The sequence below is a fragment of the Dermatophagoides farinae genome, chromosome 3 (genome assembly GCF_024713945.1).
Source record: "Dermatophagoides farinae isolate YC_2012a chromosome 3, ASM2471394v1, whole genome shotgun sequence".
Lineage (NCBI taxonomy): Eukaryota > Metazoa > Arthropoda > Arachnida > Sarcoptiformes > Pyroglyphidae > Dermatophagoides > Dermatophagoides farinae.
Genome location: NC_134679.1, coordinates 7036138 through 7060279, shown reverse-complemented (window position 1 = coordinate 7060279; position 24142 = coordinate 7036138). Strand labels below are relative to the sequence as shown.

Genomic DNA, 24142 nt, shown 5'->3' with positions numbered 1-24142 from the left:
AATTGTTCTGGTTTCGTTTCCTGGTGAAAAAGATGTGGCAGCATGTATAATAATAACACACACACACACATACACACTCCAAGTGTATATGAAGCCAAAAAACACAAATCACGGCCCAATACACGTATTATATATCTTCTATATCATACCCAGACACACACAAAAGCAAGATTTCAATTTGATATATCTCGATATACATCCCTCAGAAAAAAAAGAAATGTTACAATATTGTGGCCCTATATGCACAATATGACTGCAGAATTTTTTTGGGCATCCTAAAACAACAACAAGAATTTTTCGCCAAAATGACAGATTTTTGTAATTAAATATTTTTTTGACTTTTTTCACCGAAACTGACAAATACGGTGAAACGAGGTAGCAATAAAGCCACAATAGCGCCAACAACAACAACAACAAAAAAACAAATTTAAATTAATGAGATTCATGTTTCACACATAAACAATCAACAACAACGAAAAATCCAATTTCAAATGGCAGCATCAGCGAAACAAACAACAAAAAAGAATTCAACTTGACAGAACAAAAATGGTCAAAATTGAAAAAAATTTGAAATTTGAACTTTTTCTGGCACTCTGGATCATCAACAATTGGAATTTGAAACTCAAGAAAATTTTCACCTCGTTTTTGCATTGAAAAACTAAATTATTTTATGATAAATGGCAATGATGTATTGATAGCGGCCACCCTTTAGGGCAATCGAGATTAACAGAACTTTTTTTCTGTCGACTGGCTTCCATTTTTTGTTCAAATTTCAACGAAAGAAAAAAAAAACAAAACATTCTTTTCAGGCTAATGTAGAAAAGTTTTTTTCTAGTTTTTACAACAACAAAAACATCAAATATAAATAAGCAAATAAATAAATAACTGAGCATTACAGGAGAATATGATGAAAAAAAAATTCAAACATCCAGAATGTGGGAGAGGCAAAACAAAAAAAAATTAAGTCAAATCACGTATTCTCTCCTTCTCTGTGTACTTGATTCAATTCGATCAAATAAAGTTGAATTACAAACTTATTTCAAAAACAGAAACAAAAAATTTTCTCATTGAATTCACGTAGCATCAACTCATTTTTTTCTACAGTACCACACACACACACACAGTGAATGAAAAAACCAAATAACCGAATTCTGATAAATGATAAAGTTGAAGTCAAATGAAAAATTCTCCAAAAGATAAAGAAAAACAAATGATGCCATTTCGTTTGTTGAACGTGAACAAATGAAACAAAATGTTTTCACTGTGAAACACAAAAAATTCCATTTAGGTTTTTTCCCAGTAATCTTTTCGAAACGGCTAAAAATCGAAATCATAATGATGATTTGAGATAATCGTGAATCCCGATTTCGTTGTGACACACACACACAGACAAAAAACGATTGAATTTTTTCATTGTTTTTTTTTGTCTCAGGAGTGATAGAGAGCGAATTCTCAAATTCTTAATTTTGTATGAAAAGGAAACTTGCGAATGCTGTAAGAACTTAGTTATGCTTGATTTCTTTTCAGTTTGGCAGATTTTTTCCTCGTTCTCAATCTAATTCATCATCCTCATTTATTTCGTTTTCGTTTAAGTTTGTTGAATTCCTTAGGGTACTAAAAACGTATTTTGGACACATAGTTACATTAATAACCAACAATATACACACACACGCACATCTTTGTCAAAAAAAATCGTGAGATTGTCGTCCATAAGATTCTGTTTTATTTGGTTAAGAAGAATCAAAAGAATTCACTCAACAGAGAAAGAGCGAGAGAAAGAAAAATCTATTAATTCAAACCAAGACCATGTTTTCATCTGGATCATCATCATGGATTACTTGAATGAATGAATGAATAATAAAAGTAAAGATGAAAAAATGTTTTTTCTGCTTAAAGCAACTCACGTATCAATTGCTGCTTGGTTGGACATTTTTTTTTGTAATCAATCCATCTTATTCAATGCCCATGTATTTCATTCATATAATTTTCATTTTCCTATTTCATATTTGGAGTATGTTCTGTCTTCGTCAATACATGCTCATATGTGAAGATTGAAATCAACAAGACCAAAATCAAATTGGTGTGACATGATTTCATCTATTGATGAATCAATTTGCAAAAGAAAAAAATCAATTGCCGAAAATGGTGAAATAAAATGAGCATGAAAATAACAAAATCATTATTTATATTGCCAATTGATAAATTGGTTAATGATCATTCTTGGGTCGGATTGAGATTTAGTCCTCTATTCCACCCGATGATGATTTTTAATATCAGAAAAAAGAACGACCCAAAACCAAATAATAATTCGGATAATCCAATGTGTAAATATGAACAACAAACGAGAAATGATTGGTTACTACCATCAACTGGATCAATCAGATTCTTCATCGGATTGCCTGCTTGCTATGGTGTGTAAGTAGACAGATTGCATTAGACTTGGAAAAGATACACAGGGAAAACGTATCCAAAAATGAAAACAGCAGCAATGATGATCTTAGATTCCAGAATCGGAATCGAAACAATTCATACACACACACACACACACACACACACACAGTTTTATTATTGTCTCGCATAGATAGATTTTCTCATTCACTTATTATTCATTGTTCAGTTTTTCTTTTCTATTGGCAATAGTGTCTCTCATGGGATCATCATGTACCAAACATTATTATTACAGCAATTGTTTATTTGTTTTTGCTTGTTTGTTTGTAATCGCAGCCGATACAAATTAACAGTTGTATAGAATGGTATAAGGTTATAAAGGCCGTAGTAGAATACGAATACGATTATTGCATTAAAACATTTTTCGTTCATTCATTCTAGGGTGATGGCAATTCTAATGATGATGATGTCTGTGATGTTTGTGATGTTTGTGAAATAAAATGAAAAAAAATCCAACATTCCAACAACAAGTCTGTGCAACGAACAAACGTATGTGCAAATGGGTTTGTGATTCGTATCTCTGAAATTGAATATTTATTTGCAACAAAACACAGAACAAATTCTATTTATCGATGAAACATTTATTCATTCACTGTTCACATCAATTAAACCTAATTTAATAGGCGTGTGTGTGTGTGTGTAGAATCAAGTCAGATCCATTTGTAACTCAATCCTAAACATTTTATTTAATGATTCATGTTTCTGATTCGTGTTTTTTTCGCGATTGATATATTAATTCTATAGAAATAGAATAATTTATTATTATAGAAAAAAAAGAATCCAAATGAGAATTGAATACATTGAATTCACAGACAGACAACAAACACTAATTTGTTTCAATCATCACTTTGAATGATTTTTTTGCATTTCTTTATCTTAAGGTCCCAAAAGATCTGCAGTGTTTGAACAATTTAATAAAACCATGCCATGTTATTGGCAATGTTCGACAATCAACTGAAAACTAGGGTCTTGTTGTTGTTGTAATTGGAGACGTGCATTTGAAAAACAAAAACATTGTTGTTGTGCAAAGTCAAAATCATGACAACCGATGAAAAGAGAAGAAGAAAACAATGACCATGTATAGAGAACAAAAAACTCTTATTTACTTTCGTACACAACCAATATAAATTCATTCAAGCAAATTGATCGACAAGATTACTCTAACCAGGCCAGTTTACAGTTTTTTCAGTCTGGCCTGTCATTTATAATAATTCAATTATTACCGGTTATAAATGTTCACAGTGATGATGATAAAGGTTCATACTATTCATTGATGATTTGCCATTTCTATTGTGATTTTCGATTGTTTGATTTGAACAAAAAAGAAAAATCAAAATTTACATTCATGTGTGTGTGTGTGTGTGTATGATATCAAATTATTGTCAATTGTATCATTTCAATGATAATTATTCAAGTTTTTGTTTTCTTTTCAATAGAAAAAAAAGGTGACAACTCAATCTATCTGAGGAACACAAAAGAGACATCTGTTTGCATTATTAAAATTGATTGTCAAGTGGAATTGAACAAAGTGACCGGTTTTCATAACGGATGAATTCAAGTTCTTTTATTGACGACAAAACACACAACTCTGATTCATATGTAAATTAGCTCCTTTGAAACATAAACACACACACACACACAAAAGATAACTATCAAATTCAACAACAACTTGAAACTGAGATGACATGAAACTATCGACAATTGATAAAATGATCAATTTCTTCATTAATGACATGACAAAAAAGAAACTGTGAAAAGTTTTCATTTTTATCGTTGAGGTTTAATGTTGTTGTTGTTGTTGTTGTTGTTGTTTTGCTTTCATATTCATGATTCATAATATAACAACAACAACAAATAGTAATAAAAATAAAAATCATTTATGAATAAAAGTAGTCAAAGAAAAAAAAACCTAGGACCCAAGAGTGTTGAGTGAAAATAAAGTCATCATAATAATAATAATCAAAGACCTGATAGAAAACTAAACTTTGTTTTTTCCCCTTGATCATCATCAGATGATGATGATGACAGCAATTTTTGGCTACATTTGCTGTTTTTTTTTGTTTCTGGTCTCGACAACAATAACAAGCAATCCAGAAAAAAACCAATGTGTTCTCTTTGTATGTTTTTTTTTCGTTTAGCTTTCATTGTGACATATCGGTCTATTAAATAATCAAATTAGTTACAAAATACAGACGCGCGCGTTCATTGCATGAAATGCACGCGTTTTCAATTGTGTAAAACAAGAACTATGCACACACACACGCAAAAACACGTACAACCAGACACCCATGCATCAAACAACATAACACACACACACACTATTGGTCCTTCACAACCAAGCTATTAATCGCTAGAGATTTAAAAAAAACCATAAGCTTAACAGTGAATAGAAAAATGAGAGAGAGAGAGGTCAACAACGCGAAAACACCGAATATGATCCTCAAAGATTAGGACGAAAAAAATAACGTAAACGTGGATGAATGGACTAAAACTGCAAAGGGAAAAAACAAATGAAAAAGAGAGAGAAAAAATGAGCACTTTGTACCGTGGCGGTAGAGTTTTCAAACCAAACGAGATGAAAAAAGTTTTTATTCAGATGCAAATTCATTGCAAGCGAAATTCATCAATTGTAAAAATTATGGCCCGATTGCCGACAAAAGTGGCTAATTGGACCCAAGCTAATATTTCGTTGTATGGCAAACTTTTCGAAAGTCTATTTGCGATACACACACACACACACGCATAAAGAAAACTTCAATCATAAACCATCGTATCAAATGATGTGAATAACGTAAAATAGCCATAAAAACGGCTAGTCAAACAACTTTAATCCAATCCTGCTGCTATATTCTAACAAATAGAATATGATCAATCGATCGGTGATCAAAAAAGCGGAAAAATAGCCGCTCTTTATATTTGTTTAAATAAGTAAGGCGGTTATTTAGTCTTTTTTTGATTTATACACCAAAAATATTCCATACTCACATCAAAACTAAACTAATAAACAACTTGTTAAACGCGATTCATTCGTCAATGTGTGTGTACCGCGAACATACATCATGATGATGATGATGTTGAGGATGAAAAAAAACCAAAATCAAAATGTATCAAATGAATCGTGATGAGGGAAACACTACACACAACAAAGAATATGCTGAAACCAAAGTTTCCCATTTTGTGTGTGTGTTGAAAAGTATAATATTTCATGTTATTTATCGCCCCAAAACACATCTCTATATTTTTCATTGTATGAAATGGACACCAAATGGCACTAAATGGACACATACACACACACATACATATGAATCAAATGTTTAATGAATAATCTAGTCATTTTTTAGGTGGTGGAATTCTCAACGGAATCAATTATCGATTTTGATGATGATGAGAAAAATTGTATCAAAAAAGTGATGAAAAACATATTGCCACAACAAGAAGAAAATATCTATTTTCCAGAATCATGTTTCAGACGTATAAAATAATTGATTTTTTTCTGGTGAAAGAAAATTAACACTTAAAGCTTAGCTTGGATTTTGTCTTGTCTTTTTCAAAAGATTTATTGTTCAACATTCTACTAAACAAAATGTTTTCTCTCTAATCATCTCAAATCATCTTATTTTTTCCGATTGTTGAGCAATTTTTTCATGATGATTGTACAATCAAAATTGGATACAAAGGAAACATTGGTGAAGCAAAAAAAAAAAAAAAAATGCAGCCAATTATAAATTTGGAGACTTTTGATGATGCGGTTGTGATGCAATCTTCTTAAAAGATTTAGTCTTTTTCATTTCATTTCACCACGCTTCAGGATACAACATCATTTAATTTATGTGAAGCGGGAAAGAAAAATTCATTTGGAATTTTGATCAAGAAATAAAGTTTTGTTGAAAAAAAAAATTTCAAAAGTTGATCCAAAAAGTATAAATATAAATTTCCAATAATTATCAATTAATTCGTTTGTTCACCAAAAGATGAATTATCTTGGAAACATATTTTTTCACACGTTTAAATTTTTTTCCCTCTTCCAACATTGAAATAGATCATTTGTTCAATGGCAATTTGTTTACTTGGGAAAATTGATTAATCAATCAAAGAAAAATGAACAAAAAAAATCCAAAATCAAACAAGGGGTTCTCCAAATGATGACAAAAAATCATTCAAACAAAACAAACAAATGTGCCATGCATCTAATGATTGACCCCTGTATTAGAGAGGTTTCTACATGGAAAAAAACCACCATAAGTTTGGATGAATAATCATGCGCTAAAAATAGTGAATGATTACATTCAATTTAGTGATCGCACTATGATCTTACAACATGCAAACATGAATTTGAGTTTGTTCAAATCATCATCATCTAAAGAAAAAAGAGCGGATTTATTCAGATTTAGATTTGCTTGTTCGGGTTCAGGATAATTTTATTTATCTAGTGTGTGTGTGATATCTGTGATAAAAGTGTGGCCAATATAAATATTGATTACCATTTTTCAAACTAATCAATACATGAATAATTAAAAAACAGAATTTCAATTTTTGATTTCTCATTAAATTCAATTCGAATCATATCAGATTGGAAGTTAGAGACAGAAATCAAAGTTAGTCAAATCATTGAAAACATTCATATCAAGATCATGATGATAATAATTGAGCGATTAAAATGAACGAAGAAAATAAATCGAAAATTTTCCTTCAAGTTGTTATGACGATTATTTCTCATCTTCATCATATTTTTAACGAGGGGAAAAGGGAGAGAAATCACAAAGTTGGAAATAAGTATGATGGTAATTAAAATTAACAAAGTTAGAAAAGTAAAAAAAAGAAAATCTGAAACACACACATAAAGGTGATAATAATTCGACTTGATTGACCACTTTTGTGATTGTATCGATCATTTGAAATCAAAAATAAATAAATACTACGTCTCACAAACTATATATTATCGATAATGAATGGTTAGTGGACAACCAATTAAAACAAATCACCACCGACGCCTTCATCATTATCGTCAGATTGTGAAGAAAAAACATGGAAATGTAACAACAAAGTGAAAAAATCATAACGGAAATATAACCTTTTCCAAATAACTGATATGATAGAACAAAAACTGGAATCAAAAACATTTTTCAAAAAAATTGCAACACACAAGCCGTTTCCGTCTTATTCTATTTTATTTTGTTTGTTGTTTGATAGTTTGATACCAAAAACTAGTGGATATAAAATATCAAATGATCGATGTTCAACTGAAAAACAATTCGTGTGTTTTTATTCTGAAATCGAATGAATTATCTGGATTAATACAAGATGGTGATAAGGTTTTGAACATGTTTCCCGTTGTCTAAATAATAATAATGATGATGATGATATATAAGACACAAACAAAAGAATCCATAAATCATTTTTCACGATGAAAACGGTAGTCGAAATAATCGACAAAACAACAATATGGCGAAATTATTGGATTTAAAAATGATACAACAAATCGATCGTGTGAATTGAAAGAAATTTTTTCCCTTTGGTGTGCGTTTCCAAGTTTCCAAACTTCAAATACAGCCCATTAAATTAACACGAAAAAAAACAAATGTCCATTTCGATATAGTGATGCGAAATGAGCATAAAATAAACATGTACCCTAAAACTAATATTTCTTCAACTTTCATTTCCATCCATTTCGATGCCTTTTTCGTGTTTTTCTTTTTCAACATCCATCATATGAATGTATTGCAAAATCCAAATATAGCCCTCAATGGATTGTAATGGATCAATCAATCAATTGAAATCGCTCACCAGAGAGACCATGATCGTTCTAAAATAGAGACACAATCATCAATAAGAATATGAAAAAAAACAAAACAGCAACGACGATAGCAATCAAATCAACAATGTCAATTTAAATCAATTGATCGATGATTGAGTTGATTCAATTTGTCTGTGAAATGCACAAAAAACAAAATTGTAAATTCAAACCTCAACAAACAACAAAACCAATCAAACAAATTAAAAAAAACTAACGTCATGTTTAATTGAATTTAATCGAAGTGTTCAAATCATCAATTTGACAAAAACATAATTATGAACAAATGATGATGGCAAAAACCATAATGATTTATGGCCAATGGCAAACACACAATTACATTTACACATTTATTATGACCAACCAAAGAGAGAGAGAGAGAGATTTTGTTCTTAATTGAAAAAATGATAATATTAATAATGATGATGATGATGATGATTTATAGAATGGAAATAGGATTCATTCACTGAAATCCTTGAACAATGAAATAAAAGAAAAGAATTCCTCGCCTGTGTGTATGGATTTTTTCTAATAATAATAACATGAAATGGAACACTCACTATTTATTGTGAATAAAGAATTCATGGAGCAATAACAACGAAAAAAAATCCGCAGAATTCTTTGAACGGGATTTGTGAATGTGAATCTGGTTTCATGTGTGTGTGAGTGAATTCTTTTTTTACACATCGTGGTGTTGATGATACCCGATTCACGGAAAGATCCCAAAAATTATTTTTCATTCATAGACTATCACTAGAAAAAAGCTTACACACACACATCCTATTAGTAAGTTCATTAAATGAATGATGTATGGTTTTTGTTGTTGTTGTTGTTATTGTTGTTCATAGGAATACTGGATTTTATATTCATTCATCCTAATGGAAACAAAAAAAAACTCGACAACCGTTAGCAATAGAGAAAAGCATCGATCACTTTGTGCTTGCATAAGATTCAAGATACAAGATTTCAATATTGCATACTGATTTTCAATTTCTCAAACAAAAAAAAAACATTCATTCATCGTATGCGTACAATGAAAGTTTATTCTGTCTATTATCATTATTATTTTATTATTGAAACGGTGGGATGCAAATTCAATGTTTGTGTGTGTTTGGTTAGTTGGTTGGCAAAGAATATCCAAAATCATTCACCTAATGACTAGAGAAAGAGAGAGAGAGATCAGTGTAGAGACACTACCATATCAATGTACAGAATGCGGTTCATTTTCATTATTCATAATCATCAACCAACAACCATATTTAATAATTGATGAACCAAAAAAATTTATCAAGAAGCATCAATTATAGAATGCAGAAAAATAGACCGTCAAATAAAAAATTGGAAATGGAAAAAAATAAAACCGAACTAAAAAGAGACAAAGAACAAAAAACAACGACAAAGGAAACGCGATAGATGGACCAAAAAACCAATCTTCTTCAACTTGGACAAGCCATTCAAATAATTTATTCAGCTCTTGTTTTTTGTTGTTGTCGTTTTCATGTTGAAACTTTGCGAGAAAAAACAATAAGATTTAGATGTAGAGAAAATCTGGCATGGTTCATGAATGTGATTCTTGACTGTGATGAATATTGGATGTGAACGATGTAATATATGAATGAAACAATGTCCTATGGGGAATAATGTTGAGTTTTAGACATAAGCAATTTTTCAACTTTAATTTCAAAAAAATTGTGATTTCCTTTGTCGATGATTGAAATGATTTCAGAAAGTGTCCACAATCGGGATAAATTTCAATCATAAAATTTTTTCTTTTTTCAATCATTAATTGGCAAGAAATATTTTATTTAAACGACTAACAACACAGTGTGAATGTAATGTGTCGGAAATGTTTCAAAGTTCTTTTCCTAATCAAATCCGGATGGTACAATAAGGAAGTCAAAAAATAGTGCGTCTACCCAGCACACACACGCAGACAGTTTGGATTTTGTCTGTATCTTGAAATTTTTTTTTCTCGTTAATATTTTCTTAATTATTATCAATATAAATCTTGCTTACAAGTGTGTAGGAGATATATGAAAGTAAATAAAAAAAACCACAAACAAGTAGCTGAAAAAAAGTGAACAAAGTGTATCATCTTGTTGAATGAAAAAAAAATAACCATACAGACAGACACAATGGGGAAAAAGGAAATAAAATTGATTTCAAAAACTAACCTAATTCACTATTTTAGTGTTGATATAATAAAGTATGTCAACTATATAACTTCCGTTAGACCATCAACACTTTATAATGATTCGGATTAATCATTTATTGGTCCGATGGATGATTTGTATTTGTATATGGAAATCACGACCAATTCTGCCATCAATTTATTCAATTCAACCCTATTTTGAAAATCAAAAAAACCAACTTTCGATAAATTTTAAAAATAACAAAACTATCCTCACAAATTCGGATTCAAATCACGTTATCAGAAAAAAATGCTACATAAATTTATAGTCTTGGCTATGGTTTAAAAAAGACGTTGACCACATTTTCATGATGTGCAGTATTGAAGAAAGAAAAATCATCGTAGTCGATCATTAATACCGGAGATGGACTGATTGTAATGATGATAACGGGAAATTTTTTGTCATTTTCATTTTCATCATCATGGAAAACAACCAATTCAGCAAACTGAATTATAGTGACCGAGCGAGACAGTAACGAAAAAAAAATTAGTTACTTTACTTGAAAAAGATAAGAAATCAAAATGAAATCAAATCAAAAATTAGATTGAATGAACAAATCATTAATCTACCTGGTCAAGTGTGTCCACTCTGAAAATATCTATGTGTGTGTGTGTCTTGATGATATGCAATTTTTTTGTTTTTCTCGCTAGAAATCAAAAACAGGTAGTTTACAATTTTCTTGAGAAAAAAGTAAAAGCGAAAAAAAAACTCAAACACCATAGTTGATATGATCTGGTTTAGATTTCAAAATTCAACATTTCACATCCCCATTCAATTAATCGATTGTGATGTACGACGATATCATATTTGTCGTGAAATATCAAGCATATTTTCGTCACATATTTCAATTTTTTCATATATTTCATCATCACTCTTTATTTCTTTTTTTACACAAGTCTGGTGCGACACTTTACCGGTTTTTTTCAGTGAATTTTTTCTTTCACCACAGAAAAGGATGGATTTGTAAAAAAAATCACGACAAAAAAGAGCATCTAGTGATAATAGTCGAAAATAAAAATGTAAAAAAAGATGTTTGGTGGTTCCAAAATAGAACTCTCATCCACCACGATGATGAAAGAAAGAAAGAGATTTTTCATTTTTGTTGTTGTTATTGTTGTTGTTGTTGTTGCCTTTCGTGCTTTGGTCATAAACACACACAAACCGTGTTTTTCGTGTGTGTATCATCGAAAAGAGATACCAGATCTGGATGAAAAGAAAAAGATTCTAACCATCAACTGCAGTAAGGTGAATATTTAGTTTGTTGAAAAAATCATAAAAAATCTAGGTATAAAAACCAATGTAATTTGACTAAAATACGAGGATATTTTACTGTTTTTTTTTCGTCTTCATTGATTCGGTGTTGTCGTGAAAATTTTGTTTCTTTAGTTTGTTTGATGTGATTCAAATATATTGATTGATTGAAAATTATCAACACAAACAGCAATAACAATGAAAAAAATATTATTGCTCACCATTACCACCATTACGGTGACAACATTAATTGAATGTTATGCCGGCGTACCAAGAATGCCGCAATTTGGTTTACGTATTCCAAGAGCACCTAGGTTTCGACCACCATCATTTACGCCATCATCAAATGTACAATCATTACAATCACAATTAATGTCACAAGCATCATCACATCCATTTTCATCACAAATTAGACCATCATCATTACATATGGGTTCAATGATTGGACATTCACCACAACCAGGTTTTCCATCACCAATGTCACATCATCAAATATCATCACCATCATCATCACATTCGATGCCATTTCCAATGAGGCCAGGACCGCCAATGATGGATATTCCACATTCAATGATTCGACCACCACATCATCCAATAGCGCCGATATTTGCATCAATGCATCATCATACACAAGCATCACATCCACCACCATCATACCATCCGAAACCTTCATTCTATCATGGTAAAACCGATGATTGTCCTTTCCCAGGATGTGAAATGGAACCAACTTATAATGGAGAAGCACCTGTTCCATCGCCATATCAGGTTGAATCACCAATGATCCCATCATTGACATCACCAGATTCCAGCCCATTAGATTTATCGCCACGACCACCACTAGATCATGAACAGTATGGATCCAGACAACCAATGTTATCAATGGGTAAACAACCGGTTAAAGTTGTTTATAAACCAGTGGTTAAATTGGTTAAAGTTCCAGTCGAAGTTCCAGTAAAAGTTAGACAACCATATCCAGTTAAAGTTCCTGTACCGGTACAGATACCTTTTCCAGTAAAAGTTATTCAACGTGAAAAAATTATGTTTCCAATTGCAGTACCATTTGGTCAAGTATTACCAGTAACAACATTAGGTTCTCAAGCTCAAATTAGTCAAGAACAACCTCAACAACAACAACAACAATATAATCCACAACAACCGCAACAACAACAGCAGCAGCAATATCAGCCACAACAACAACAACAATCACAGATTCCAATGAAACAACCACAAACAAAATCCCATTATCATGGACCTGGTGAATATCAACAAAAATTGACGCCCGTCAATGCAAATGGTGAACCATATGGCTCACAACAACAACAACAACAACAGCAAAACATTCAACATGGAAATCAAGAACAACAATATTATCCAAGGTAATCAACAACAACAATACAACCAGCAAGAAAATAATCAAAACCAAAATCAACAACATCAATACAATCAAGTAAACCAACAACAACAGTATCATCGAGGAAATCAACAACAACAAATGCCACAAAAATTTCGTCAGGAAGTAGTTTATGTTGATGGACCAAATTATCGTGGCATTAGCGACATAAATTTTGGTGGTGTTGGCATACGAATTAATAATGAAAATAACAACAACAATTATGACAATCAACAACAACAAGGTTATGGCTATTCATCACCAATGAATGATGTGCCAGCAACAAATTATAATAATAATGAAAATCAAAATCAGAATTATGGACAATCTAATCAACAGCAACAACAATATGAACAACAAAATAATTTACGACCAACTATTGGACATTTGGCACAACAACAACAACAACAACATCATCATCATCATCATCAGCAGCAGCAGCAGCAAAATTATAATGGTCAACCAATGAATAATAATCAGAATCAGAATCAAAATTATGGACAATCAAATCAACAGCCACAACAATATGAACAACAAAACAATTTACGGCCAAATTTTATAATACCACCATTTACTCGAAATTTTATTTCAGAAAATCAACAACAACAACAACAACAACAACCGCAACAACAAGGATCAAATTATGTAGTACGAATTCTGAATAATCTACAACAAGGATCATCAGTAAATTATGGCAATGAAAATACACCAACACAAGGTGGTTTTGTTGCACCATTAAAAAACTATCGAACTTATCATGATGAAGGCGATAATGATAATTCAATTTCAATTGATCGTGGAATGGTCGGTTGGTCACCAATACGAATACCACCGCAATCATCATCACATCAGATGGCTGAATCCAGAATGTCCAATGATGGTATCGATGATGATGGTGAAAAAGAAGCTGTAGATAGTTTCATGCAAGATCGAGTTGATAATGATAATGATTTTGCATTTGGTGCATCAAGCCATATTGATTCGATTCATCGTCCAGTATCGATTGAAACACCATATGTAACCGGTAAATTGATTAAATCACCAATGATTATCAGTAAAATGCACAAACGGTCATAAACAATCAAGATTAATACATTTTTACAGCCAAAAGACGAAAAACGATTTTCTCACAATCATCACAACATAATGATAACATCGTTCTAATAATTATCACTAATTATCATTAATGCCATGATATATCTCAGTCATTTTTTTCTCTTTTCACTTTTCCCTTTTTCTTTCATTCATTTGTTTGTTCCGAGTTTCGTGTATCAAAAGTAAAAAAAATTTTATTTAATTTTTTCGCTGCCTCAACTGCCATCTAGTGTTTGAGATGCAAACAAATTTTGAAAATTTTTTTATGAAAATTTCACTTTTCTCATGAATTTGTAATTTGCAGATGTGTCTGAATTGATGTGTCTTTTTTAAATTATCACTATTCAATCCTTGCGATTAGATTAAATCACGATAATTTAGAGAGAGAAAGAGAGAGAGAGGGGATAATCCTACGGCCTGCTCAACTACATTTCAAATATCATTTTGTTATGATTAAATTGAAAATGCAATCAAAAACTGTCATGGTGTCTAAAATTGAGACCATTTTATTTAATGTGCGTTTGCCCTAATGAAAACTTTCCAATACGATACAAACCACAACAAAAATTACTGCTACGCCCATTCGTTCATTTAAAATATTCAATGTGACATATTGATTTAATTCAATAAAAATACATAAATGAATAAATATGGAAAATCGTCAAGATAAAATATCACTTTGAAATCTGATAAACAAAAAAGATATCTTTGTAGAAAACAGAAAGAAACACTTTTGTGATATTTCTTTAAAAATCTAGTGATCTAGAATGATTGAACAAAACAGTGATAACAACAACAACAACTCTATGGGGAATGGATTTTTTGTTTTTGTTTTGGATAACATCTATGTCATCTGTGGATCAATAGACAAATTATGATCAGTCTTTTTTTGATAATGATGATGATGGAAAAAACTCCTTGATAAATGATCATCGAATCATCATTATCCGGATCAAAGAGAAAGTCAGTATGAATGCAAACAAGCAATAAAATACGGATTTTAAACTGAACAAGAAATCTTATTACAAATCTTGATCATTTACCATTAAAAGAAAAAAAAATAAAAATCTTGATGAATCTAAAGCGACACAATCATCTGATGAATTTTTTGTGTGTGGTTTTCCAATCCAAAACACAAGGACAAATCTAACTGATTACCTTCAAGGGACAAGGTCATCACAGAAATTGTTTGAAAAAAAACAGAAATTTTTTTCCAGGAAAATTTCTCCCACAGGCAAATGAATTTTGAGAGAGAGAAAAAAATGTTGCCAGCTTATGTGACAGTTTTTTTCAGCTTCGATATTTTTGGGTGAAAAAACATCAGATCAGCAAATCTAATCAAATTTGTAATCTGCAAATGACCTGTATTCAAGTATGGCTCATCATCAATGACAGACATACAGATATATTGATGGATAGTTCAATTGATTTTCAAAACGAAACTGAAAACATGAAAATGAATTTCATTTTCATGTTTGCGGTGATAATGTCTACACATGTAACATGAAATGAGATGAAATATTAATGCATACAACACACGTGCTTAAATGATGGTTAATATTTTTTGATAAGAAAGCAATGAGGCGCTAAATGAAATATGGTTGGCCGGTAGAAATAAATTTGAAAATCGTGCATCAATCCAGTTTTGATTATAATTTAATTAATGAATCATTTAATTAACAAAATTCATCATCACCCATCTATTAATCAATTGATCAAATTAATTCTTTCCTGGCAATGATTAATCAATCCAATTCGCAAATTCTATTAAAAATGAAAACAAAATTTTCATTTCCATTTCAATCTTAATCCAGATTGAAAAATCATCAATAAAATACGGAAATACCAAATATCAAATTGTCATCATGTTAAATGTTTTCAATTAATTTTTGTGATTGAATTCTTCTTGAAATTCTTAGTGAAAAAAATCAAGATCACGTTTAATCGATTAAGACAAAGATATGATTAGATTAGATAAAATGACCAAAACTTAATGATAGGTTCAATGTTTACAGTGTAATTTCATAGTGGTAACAACGCATTTTTTTGGCAAAAAAAATAAATAAATATGAATCATCAATATCAAATCATGATCATTTGAAACCAAATTTAATGTTATGACACACGCACATTTACAATCAATCAACAAGTGTGTGTTTGTTACATTTAATCATTGGCGTGAGAAAAACAAAATTGTCATTCAAATCTTATTGTAAACCATCACAACCATTATATTCAATTTGATTCAATTCAATTACGAAAAAACAACATAAACAAAAACAAAACAAGAAAAACTTCAGATCAGATTAAATCAGATTTGGCTTTTTCCATCGTCTACGACATGAACAAGATTTAATTTGTCCAGCCAAGATTGAGTCATATGTTGTTGACCCATTCATAGCGCCATTAGGGCTAAATCGATTAACACCGTTGTCGTTGTTGTGTTTGTTAAACGAGTGAATAAAAGTGAAAAAATTCAACTCAAAACAAATTGAGAAACAAAACAAAAAAATCATTCCATGGAATCTGATTGGGAAGTTTCAAAAACAACAGCAAACATTCACAATCAAATACAAAGATTGGCTAATTATCCCGGAAATATATCAAGCAGCTCATTACATAAGTTACATAATGTAAATTATGAATAAAAAATAAAAGTGAAAAAAATTCTTCACTCTGTTACACACACACACACACACACTTTAACATCATCATCAAGATAGTTCCGAATTGATGATTGTCATCATACAGAATTTTAAATTGATTTTTTCTAGTTCAAAATTCGAGAAAAAAAAGAAAAAACCATAAATTAATTGACCATTTCCGTTTTTTCACATTTACCATTGATGTCTTTGTATGATCAATAGTGTAATCTACAAAAACAGAAATTGATTATTTTCAAAACCTCGGTCAATCATCAACATCATTATCATCATCCTATGAATGATGAGATTGAAAAATTGTTTTTTCCGAATCAATAATAATGATGGCAATAATCATCGTCATCAGCACCGACGGCCGGATGATGATGATAATGATAATGATACTGGAATAGAGAGCATTTTCATCAATCATCGATGATCACACACACACACGCACACAAAAAATATATTCAAATGAAAACAACAACAATGGAGGCTAATCAATAAAATAATCAGATCCTGATAATTTCTGGATCGGAATAATGTCACGATCATTTTTTCTGACAGACAAGAAAAAATCTAGCACTAAAATTTTTTGGGCAAAAAATCCACATAGTAAAATGAATCAACAAGTTGCTGGATCCAATTATTGAATAATGGGATGTATTATTATTATGGTTAAAATTTTTTTTTGTCAAATTAGTAAAAATTGTCAACTAAAAAAATGATCAAATTTTTAGTATCTAGCAAAGAATCTATTTCAAAATACATTGGCATCTAATAATAATCGATACAATCTATCATTACTTGTTTGACCTCTGTGTGTATGCGTGTGTGCACGTTGTGAATCAAGTTTAAATTGATAATGGTGAATTAAATCAATAATAAAATTGTAGATTAGGCCAAATCTAATGTTGTTTTTCCTTATTTCCTCTATATATGCTTGTAATATGGCAATGTGTATGTGCAGCACACATGTCTAAGGTGTTATATAAATTTCCTCAATGAAAATGGTAACGATAAACTTACACACACACGAACAATCAATGGCGAAAAAGCATAGCATCAATCAGTCGATACAGACACGAACACAAGTTGGTATGGTTAGCCGAATGGCCAAAGGTCAATTGAAATTTTGGATTCATGGATAAAATATGATGGCCATAGACCATGTTAGTAAATTACTATTATCAATATCCTCTAGGCTTTTTTCAGAGTTTTCTCTTATCGTGATCCAGTTTTTTCACAATTTTTATTTTTTCATTTCAGTTAAAATGAATAAATGAAGGGGGAGAAAATGATTTTTGTTTTTTCAATACATCATTATTTTATTGGCTATATTTTTTATCATCTACGATCATCTTAGATTGATGATATCGTCATGGAGAAAAAACAACAACAACGAGAGTGAAAAAAAGTGTTTTAAAAAATCGCCATCTCCTCTGTGTTCCAACAAAGAGAGAGTCATTTTACGCTTTAATTTCTCTTTTCTCGTTTTTTTTTGTTTTATGTTTTTCCGTTTCGTTTTTTTCTTGTCATTATTAGTTGTCGATTTGATTCAAAATCAAGAGAAATTCAATGATCATCAAACAAACGAATGAAGGGATAAAAAGCATCGAATCATCAGAAATTTCAGCATCAGATCAAAAAGTTTCCAAGTTCAAGGATTATATTTGTGTATTTTTTTTGTTTGTTCTGCGGACCAAGAAAAAATCGACTTTGATATTGATAGCATTTTGTGTTTGTGATTTTTTTTAAACTTCTTTACCGTCGTTCTCAAATCGACAATGTCACCTCAATCAGCCTTTTTATTTATCGGCATCCTGGTCGTTGTTTTGGTAAACAGCGCACAAGGAATATTTGATGGAAAAAAAGAAAAGATCCACATCTATAAACAAGTTCCACATCCAGTCCATGTTGTGAAAAAATATCCAGTGAAATATCCAGTCTATATTCCAGTCAAATCGAAACCAATTTACAAAAAAGTTGAAGTTCCAGTCAAAGTTCCTTACAAGGTAATTCAAGTTTGAATTTCTTTTAAATTTTCACCATTCATAATCATCGATTCAACAGGTTCCAATCAAAGTACCAATCAAGGTTCCATATCCAGTCAAAATTCCTGTTCCATATCCAGTCAAAGTACCAGTTTATGTCAAGAAATACGATAGCTATGGTGGAGGTTATGGCGGTGGTCACGAAGCTTATGGTGGCGGTTACGGTGGTCATGGAGACGGTTATGTTACTGGTAAATTGATGAGCCATGGTGGATATGGTGGCCATTATGAAGGCGGTTACGGTGGTGGTCACGATAGCGGATACGGTGGTGGTTACGATAGCGGATACGGTGGTGGTCACGATAGCGGATATGGTGGTGGTTACGATAGCGGATACGGTGGTGGTCACGATAGCGGATACGGTGGTGGTCACGATAGCGGATACGGTGGTGGTTACGATAGCGGATACGGTGGTGGTCTTGATGGCCATGGCATTGATGCTAAATATGGTGCTATCAGCACCTATTACGGTGATGATCATGGCTATGGTTCTTATGGTGGAGGCCATGATATGGGTTACGGAAGTGGTGGTCACGATAGCGGATATGGTGGTGGTCACGAATCTGGTGGTTATGGCGGTGGCTATGAAGCCGGTGGACATGGTGGTGATATGTATGAAGGTGGATACAAAAAGAAATAGACGATAATTCAACTAACTACTAATATCAACTAATCAATCGATAAAACCAAGCAATCATCAACAATCGATCGTCCATCCATCATAAATCATTGATAACCATTTGACATACCATTGTACAGAGACATTGTTAACAAATTTTTGTTTCATTTGTTTTCATTCTTATTTCTCGCACACACACACACACACACACACACACACATATTATCAGATAACGACCATCTTTTTTCATCACACACATGACCCATCATCATTACCATTACCATTCGTTCATTGAAAGTTAATTAATAAATTTATTGAAAAAAATCATTAATTCTAATTGAATGATTGATTGATTGATTGATTGATATGGTCATTCACTAAGTCCAGTACGGCTGTACTTGTTGTTGTTGTAAACGATACAACAACAACATTTCCATCAACAGGTCCGCCACAACCATTCGAGTATATAACAATTATTTAATCATTTTTTGTTTTTCTGTTTCATTTAGTGAAAAGTTCGAGTTCATATAAATTGCCTTAAACGTTGTTTTTTCTGTTGGAATTAATGTTTGTTTGTGTGTGTGTGTTGCTAATACAGATTGATTTCAAGTTCAATTTTTTTCTTTTGCCCGTGACATTTAATATTACCTTGTTTTTTTCTCGAAATCACGGAAGTGGACAAAATGATTTTTTTTTGTTTTTGAAATGAAAAATAAAATGTGAGGCAAGCATTTAAGCTACAGTTAGAAGGTCAAGTAAATGGTGGAGGAAAAAGAAAAACAAATCAAATCAATTTCATTCATTCATTCATTCATTTATTTTCGCTTGATGGTTATCGAGATATGAAATCATAATATAATCAATTCAACAAACAACAACAAAATAACAGGTGGTGGGTGTTTTTTAAATTCAAAAAAATTGATTGATTCAATTAAATTTTCAAATTTTTTTTTGTTTGCAAAAACAATGACTGAAAATTGATTTATTCCAGAATTTTTTCCATGTTTAGTCAAAGTTAGATACGAAAGCAAGAAAAGAATGAAAAAATTTAGAAATGGTGGCAAATTAACCGGTAAAAATATGAAGAAAATTTTGACTCGAACAAAATTAGATCTGAATGATTTATTGGAAAAAATTCGTAAACAACGATCAGATTTATCAAAACAATTCACGACAACGAACCAGAACAATAATGAAAACATTGATAACCATCATCATCATTTAGAATTGAATGCAAAACCATCAATTCGATTGTTTCAGAAACCGTGGCTAAAAAGAAAAAATGTTCAAAGCCAGAGAGAAAATCAGCCATCAAAACAACAAATGACAGATTTTTACTATGAACGTTATACTGATAGTGATTTCACGAGACAGGATGATGTGGATCAAAATTGTTTGTATGATATCAATGATGAAAAAAATTCATTATTTTATCAAAATTTAAACGAATATCCGGATTATTGTGGTCAAACATCAAGATATATTCCATACCTATCGGTTATTCCATTCTATACACAATATTCGAATCATGGTAAGTGGTGATAATCAACTAAACTAAATTAATCAATTTTTCAATTAGAATTGAATCGACTCATTACAGTTGGTCCATCAATACAATTACAATCATCGAAAAGTAAAGATAGGAAGAAAAAAGTATCAAAGAAAAAATCAACATCACATCGTATTTCTAATGATGATTCATCATTAATGGAGGATAATGATAATCCATCATTACGGTTGAACCTAGACAATAATGACATAAACAGCATCAATATAAATATGGATAATGAAAATATGCCAAAAACATTTCAACGAGAATCATTGATTATTATGAATAATGATGATGTTAATAATGAGGATGATGACAGTAACAGCAATCAGAAGATTAGAATGCCTGAAAAATATTCAATTTTAGATAATTAAAATGAAAATTTCTTCGTTTCTAAAAAAAAACTAAAACCACTAAAAATACAATATATTCTGGTCTAGTAGCAGTCAAGTGTGTGTGGTAGCATCATTTACATTATCATTATTAAATACAATAATACATAAAGTGATGATTCTAAATTTAAATTTCTCTTTCACTCATTCATTCAACATTGAAGATTGTTTGGTTTTCCAATTTACGTTGCGTTTTTTTTTTCGCTGTTGCCTTGATGATGATGTTATTATGGAAAAATTACATTACATAAAATTGTAATAAATTATCTTTATAAAAACTCAGTTCACGAGGATAATAATATAATAATATAATATGTTTATATGTTTATTTTGTTTGTTTGTTTGTTGGTGGTAAACAGAGAACGATATTATTATTGTATAAGAATAAAGATATTCTCGGTTTATTTGTGAATGAAACAATCGTCGTGGTTTTTTTTCATTTCTGTCTAATTGGAAAAAAATCGAGCCATTTCAAACGATGATGATGATGATGAGAATGAATCAATCAATTAACTTTCATAATTTTGTCGAGGGAATTTTTCGAAATTTGACCTATTTTTAAATTTCTGGAAATTTTTTTATGCCCAATTTTGAAAAAACCAGGTTTTTCGGTAAGGAACCGTAGTTGTGTACTTGTTTGTTTGATCATCATCATGTACAAGCTTGAAATTCTGGTATTTTTTCCACTCAATGCTGTTGCTGTTCTTGTTTGTTTTCTCATTGCATGTTGCTTTACATTTTTCTTTATTTTCATCATGATTCATCATTTCGCCAACGATAACAAACAAGTCAGTTTTGTGTGTACGTTCCACATGAAAAATTTCGCATCTTCATTTGGGGTTTTTTATTATTTGTCTGCATCCAAATGATACTTTCGAATAGCCAATATTGTATGGAGCAACAGTTTTAAAACTCGTGCTTCTTATTTCCCAATTCTTTTTGTTGAACTTTGAAGTATTCTTTTCAATTTTCATCAACAATTGTTCTGTTGGTGATGAGAGCGCTTTGAACCGTAAAGAAAATGAATAAAGTGGAAAAATAACCGAATTATATTACAAATTACAAATGTAAATCATAAATAGATGAATGTTTCATAGCACACACCAAGACATTTGCTTTTCATTCATTTAATATATTGTATTGCTTCTTGTAAATAGAAATGTCGGTCGGTCGTTCGTCGACAATAATGATGATGATGATGATGATGAAAGATATATACATAACGAGATTTTCTTCATTTTGTTGGCTTTAGAAGAAACAAAGAATGAAAATTTGCTGATGAATATTTTTCACTTAAAGGTTTTTTGCCTCTCTCTCTCTTTCTCTTTTGTGCGGTAAGAAAAAAAATCTCGATTCTTGATTCTTTTCACCAAGTTCGAAGACATATTCATACATAATGCAAAAGGAATGCAAAAACTTTAACATCATGTTATTATTATTTACTTCCTTAATGTGTTGGTGTATTTTACGTTGTCTCGTTACTTTTTTGTTTTCGTTTTTGTCGTCTAGTCTTCAAGAAAGAATATTCTTACTTTCCTTTATTATTTTGATTATGATATGAAAATTTTCTGCATGCATAATTGTTGATTATGCCCCCACTCTTTTCCAATTCACTTATTAAGAAACGTTTTTTCGTTTTTTCATTCATTTATTTAATGTTGTTGTGTAGTATTATTCAACAGTCGACAATAATAAAGAAAATGAATGAGGCATGAGGCAAATGAAAATTGTGGCCGATTAAATTTTGTTGATGTTAATGATTTTTTTTCAGCAGTAGTAGTGGTAATCAAGATTCTCTGTGTTTAAATCACTTTTCAAATTGCAAATATACGAAGACGTCGTTGTTGTTTGGATGAGAAAAAAAATTGTTTTCAATATTCTGTCGATTCTTGTTGATTTTTTTTTGTTCAAGATTTAGCTTTTGACGGTCTGACTGTTCAAAGTGAATTTTGAGTAAATAAAATTCTAATCTCATTCAACGTCTTTTACAATTTTACAGTTTAATTCTGTTCTAAATTCTTCATTCTCATCGTCATCATCATCACGATTGAATCAACACAATTTGATCAATTAAATCAATCTTTCATCGGCAAATCATTCAACGCTATAATTTGTTAATTTCTGGAAATGTTTTTCGTTTTTTTTTCAAAGAATAAAAGTATATCGTTTCCTGATTCGAATGTTTTGATAAGTGTGTGTGTGTTGATCATTGTGTTCAACTTGTTCATTGTTTAACATTCGGTGGTCTATACTTAATAGTTTTCTTTCCATAAACAACATAATCATCAACTTTACTTTCAAATCAATTTTTCTGTGGTTCAATTCCGTTAAGATAAACAATATGCCATCAATAGATATATTGATTCCCAATCCACTAGATAGTTTGAGACTTTGCCATGCCAAAATGCTGCTAAATTCAAACAAACTTTTACTTGGTCTGAATCATCAATGTTTTTCTATATGTCGATCTGTTGATATGTAAAATTCAATGTTACAAATCAAAAACAAGAAAAAAACGACAAGCAAGCAAGACACAGATTGAATCAAAAAAATAATACTACATCAACGACAGGCTTAAATATGAATGCGTGATTGTGAAAAATTAATTTCGCTAATTAACTCATCATCAATCGATCGACCAATAATGAATAATAGAAAACATCGGTCAACAACTATTGAATACAAATATCGACAATACTCAATGAAATCAATAATTTTT

At 30.8% G+C, this 24142-nt stretch overlaps 4 protein-coding genes across 5 annotated transcripts in view; 3 read left to right on the top strand and 1 right to left on the bottom strand.

The window, feature by feature from the left end:
• The window catches only part of LOC124494412 (uncharacterized), a 63502-nt gene that overhangs the window by 34436 nt on the left and 4924 nt on the right, over window positions 1–24142 (bottom strand). The window lies entirely within an intron of this gene.
• Window positions 11744–14369, top strand: LOC124494865 (uncharacterized). The gene is made up of 3 exons (XM_075729559.1): window positions 11744–12080; window positions 12183–12615; window positions 12682–14369. The coding sequence occupies exons 1-3, from the start codon at window positions 11881–11883 to the stop codon at window positions 13060–13062; spliced, it is 1014 nt and encodes a 337-aa protein (XP_075585674.1). The 5' UTR covers window positions 11744–11880; the 3' UTR covers window positions 13063–14369.
• Window positions 18442–19813, top strand: LOC124494864 (uncharacterized). Its single transcript, XM_047058134.2, has 2 exons — window positions 18442–18824; window positions 18883–19813. The coding sequence occupies exons 1-2, from the start codon at window positions 18597–18599 to the stop codon at window positions 19501–19503; spliced, it is 849 nt and encodes a 282-aa protein (XP_046914090.2). The 5' UTR covers window positions 18442–18596; the 3' UTR covers window positions 19504–19813.
• Window positions 20503–21405, top strand: LOC124494624 (uncharacterized). The gene is made up of 2 exons (XM_047057843.2): window positions 20503–21013; window positions 21062–21405. The coding sequence occupies exons 1-2, from the start codon at window positions 20521–20523 to the stop codon at window positions 21403–21405; spliced, it is 837 nt and encodes a 278-aa protein (XP_046913799.2). The 5' UTR covers window positions 20503–20520.

Bases quoted from the DNA above. Each gene is read 5' to 3' on its own strand.
- LOC124494865 (XM_075729559.1), top strand. From the start codon at position 11,881: ATGAAAAAAATATTATTGCTCACCATTACCACCATTACGGTGACAACA. The intron at 12,081-12,182 runs TTCATCACAAAT...TCAAATATCATC, and splicing joins CAAGCATCATCACATCCATT to ACCATCATCATCACATTCGA. The intron at 12,616-12,681 runs GTTCCAGTCGAA...GTACCGGTACAG, and splicing joins CAGTGGTTAAATTGGTTAAA to ATACCTTTTCCAGTAAAAGT.
- LOC124494864 (XM_047058134.2), top strand. From the start codon at position 18,597: ATGTCACCTCAATCAGCCTTTTTATTTATCGGCATCCTGGTCGTTGTT. The intron at 18,825-18,882 runs GTAATTCAAGTT...TCGATTCAACAG, and splicing joins CAGTCAAAGTTCCTTACAAG to GTTCCAATCAAAGTACCAAT.
- LOC124494624 (XM_047057843.2), top strand. From the start codon at position 20,521: ATGAAAAAATTTAGAAATGGTGGCAAATTAACCGGTAAAAATATGAAG. The intron at 21,014-21,061 runs GTAAGTGGTGAT...TTTTTCAATTAG, and splicing joins TACACAATATTCGAATCATG to AATTGAATCGACTCATTACA.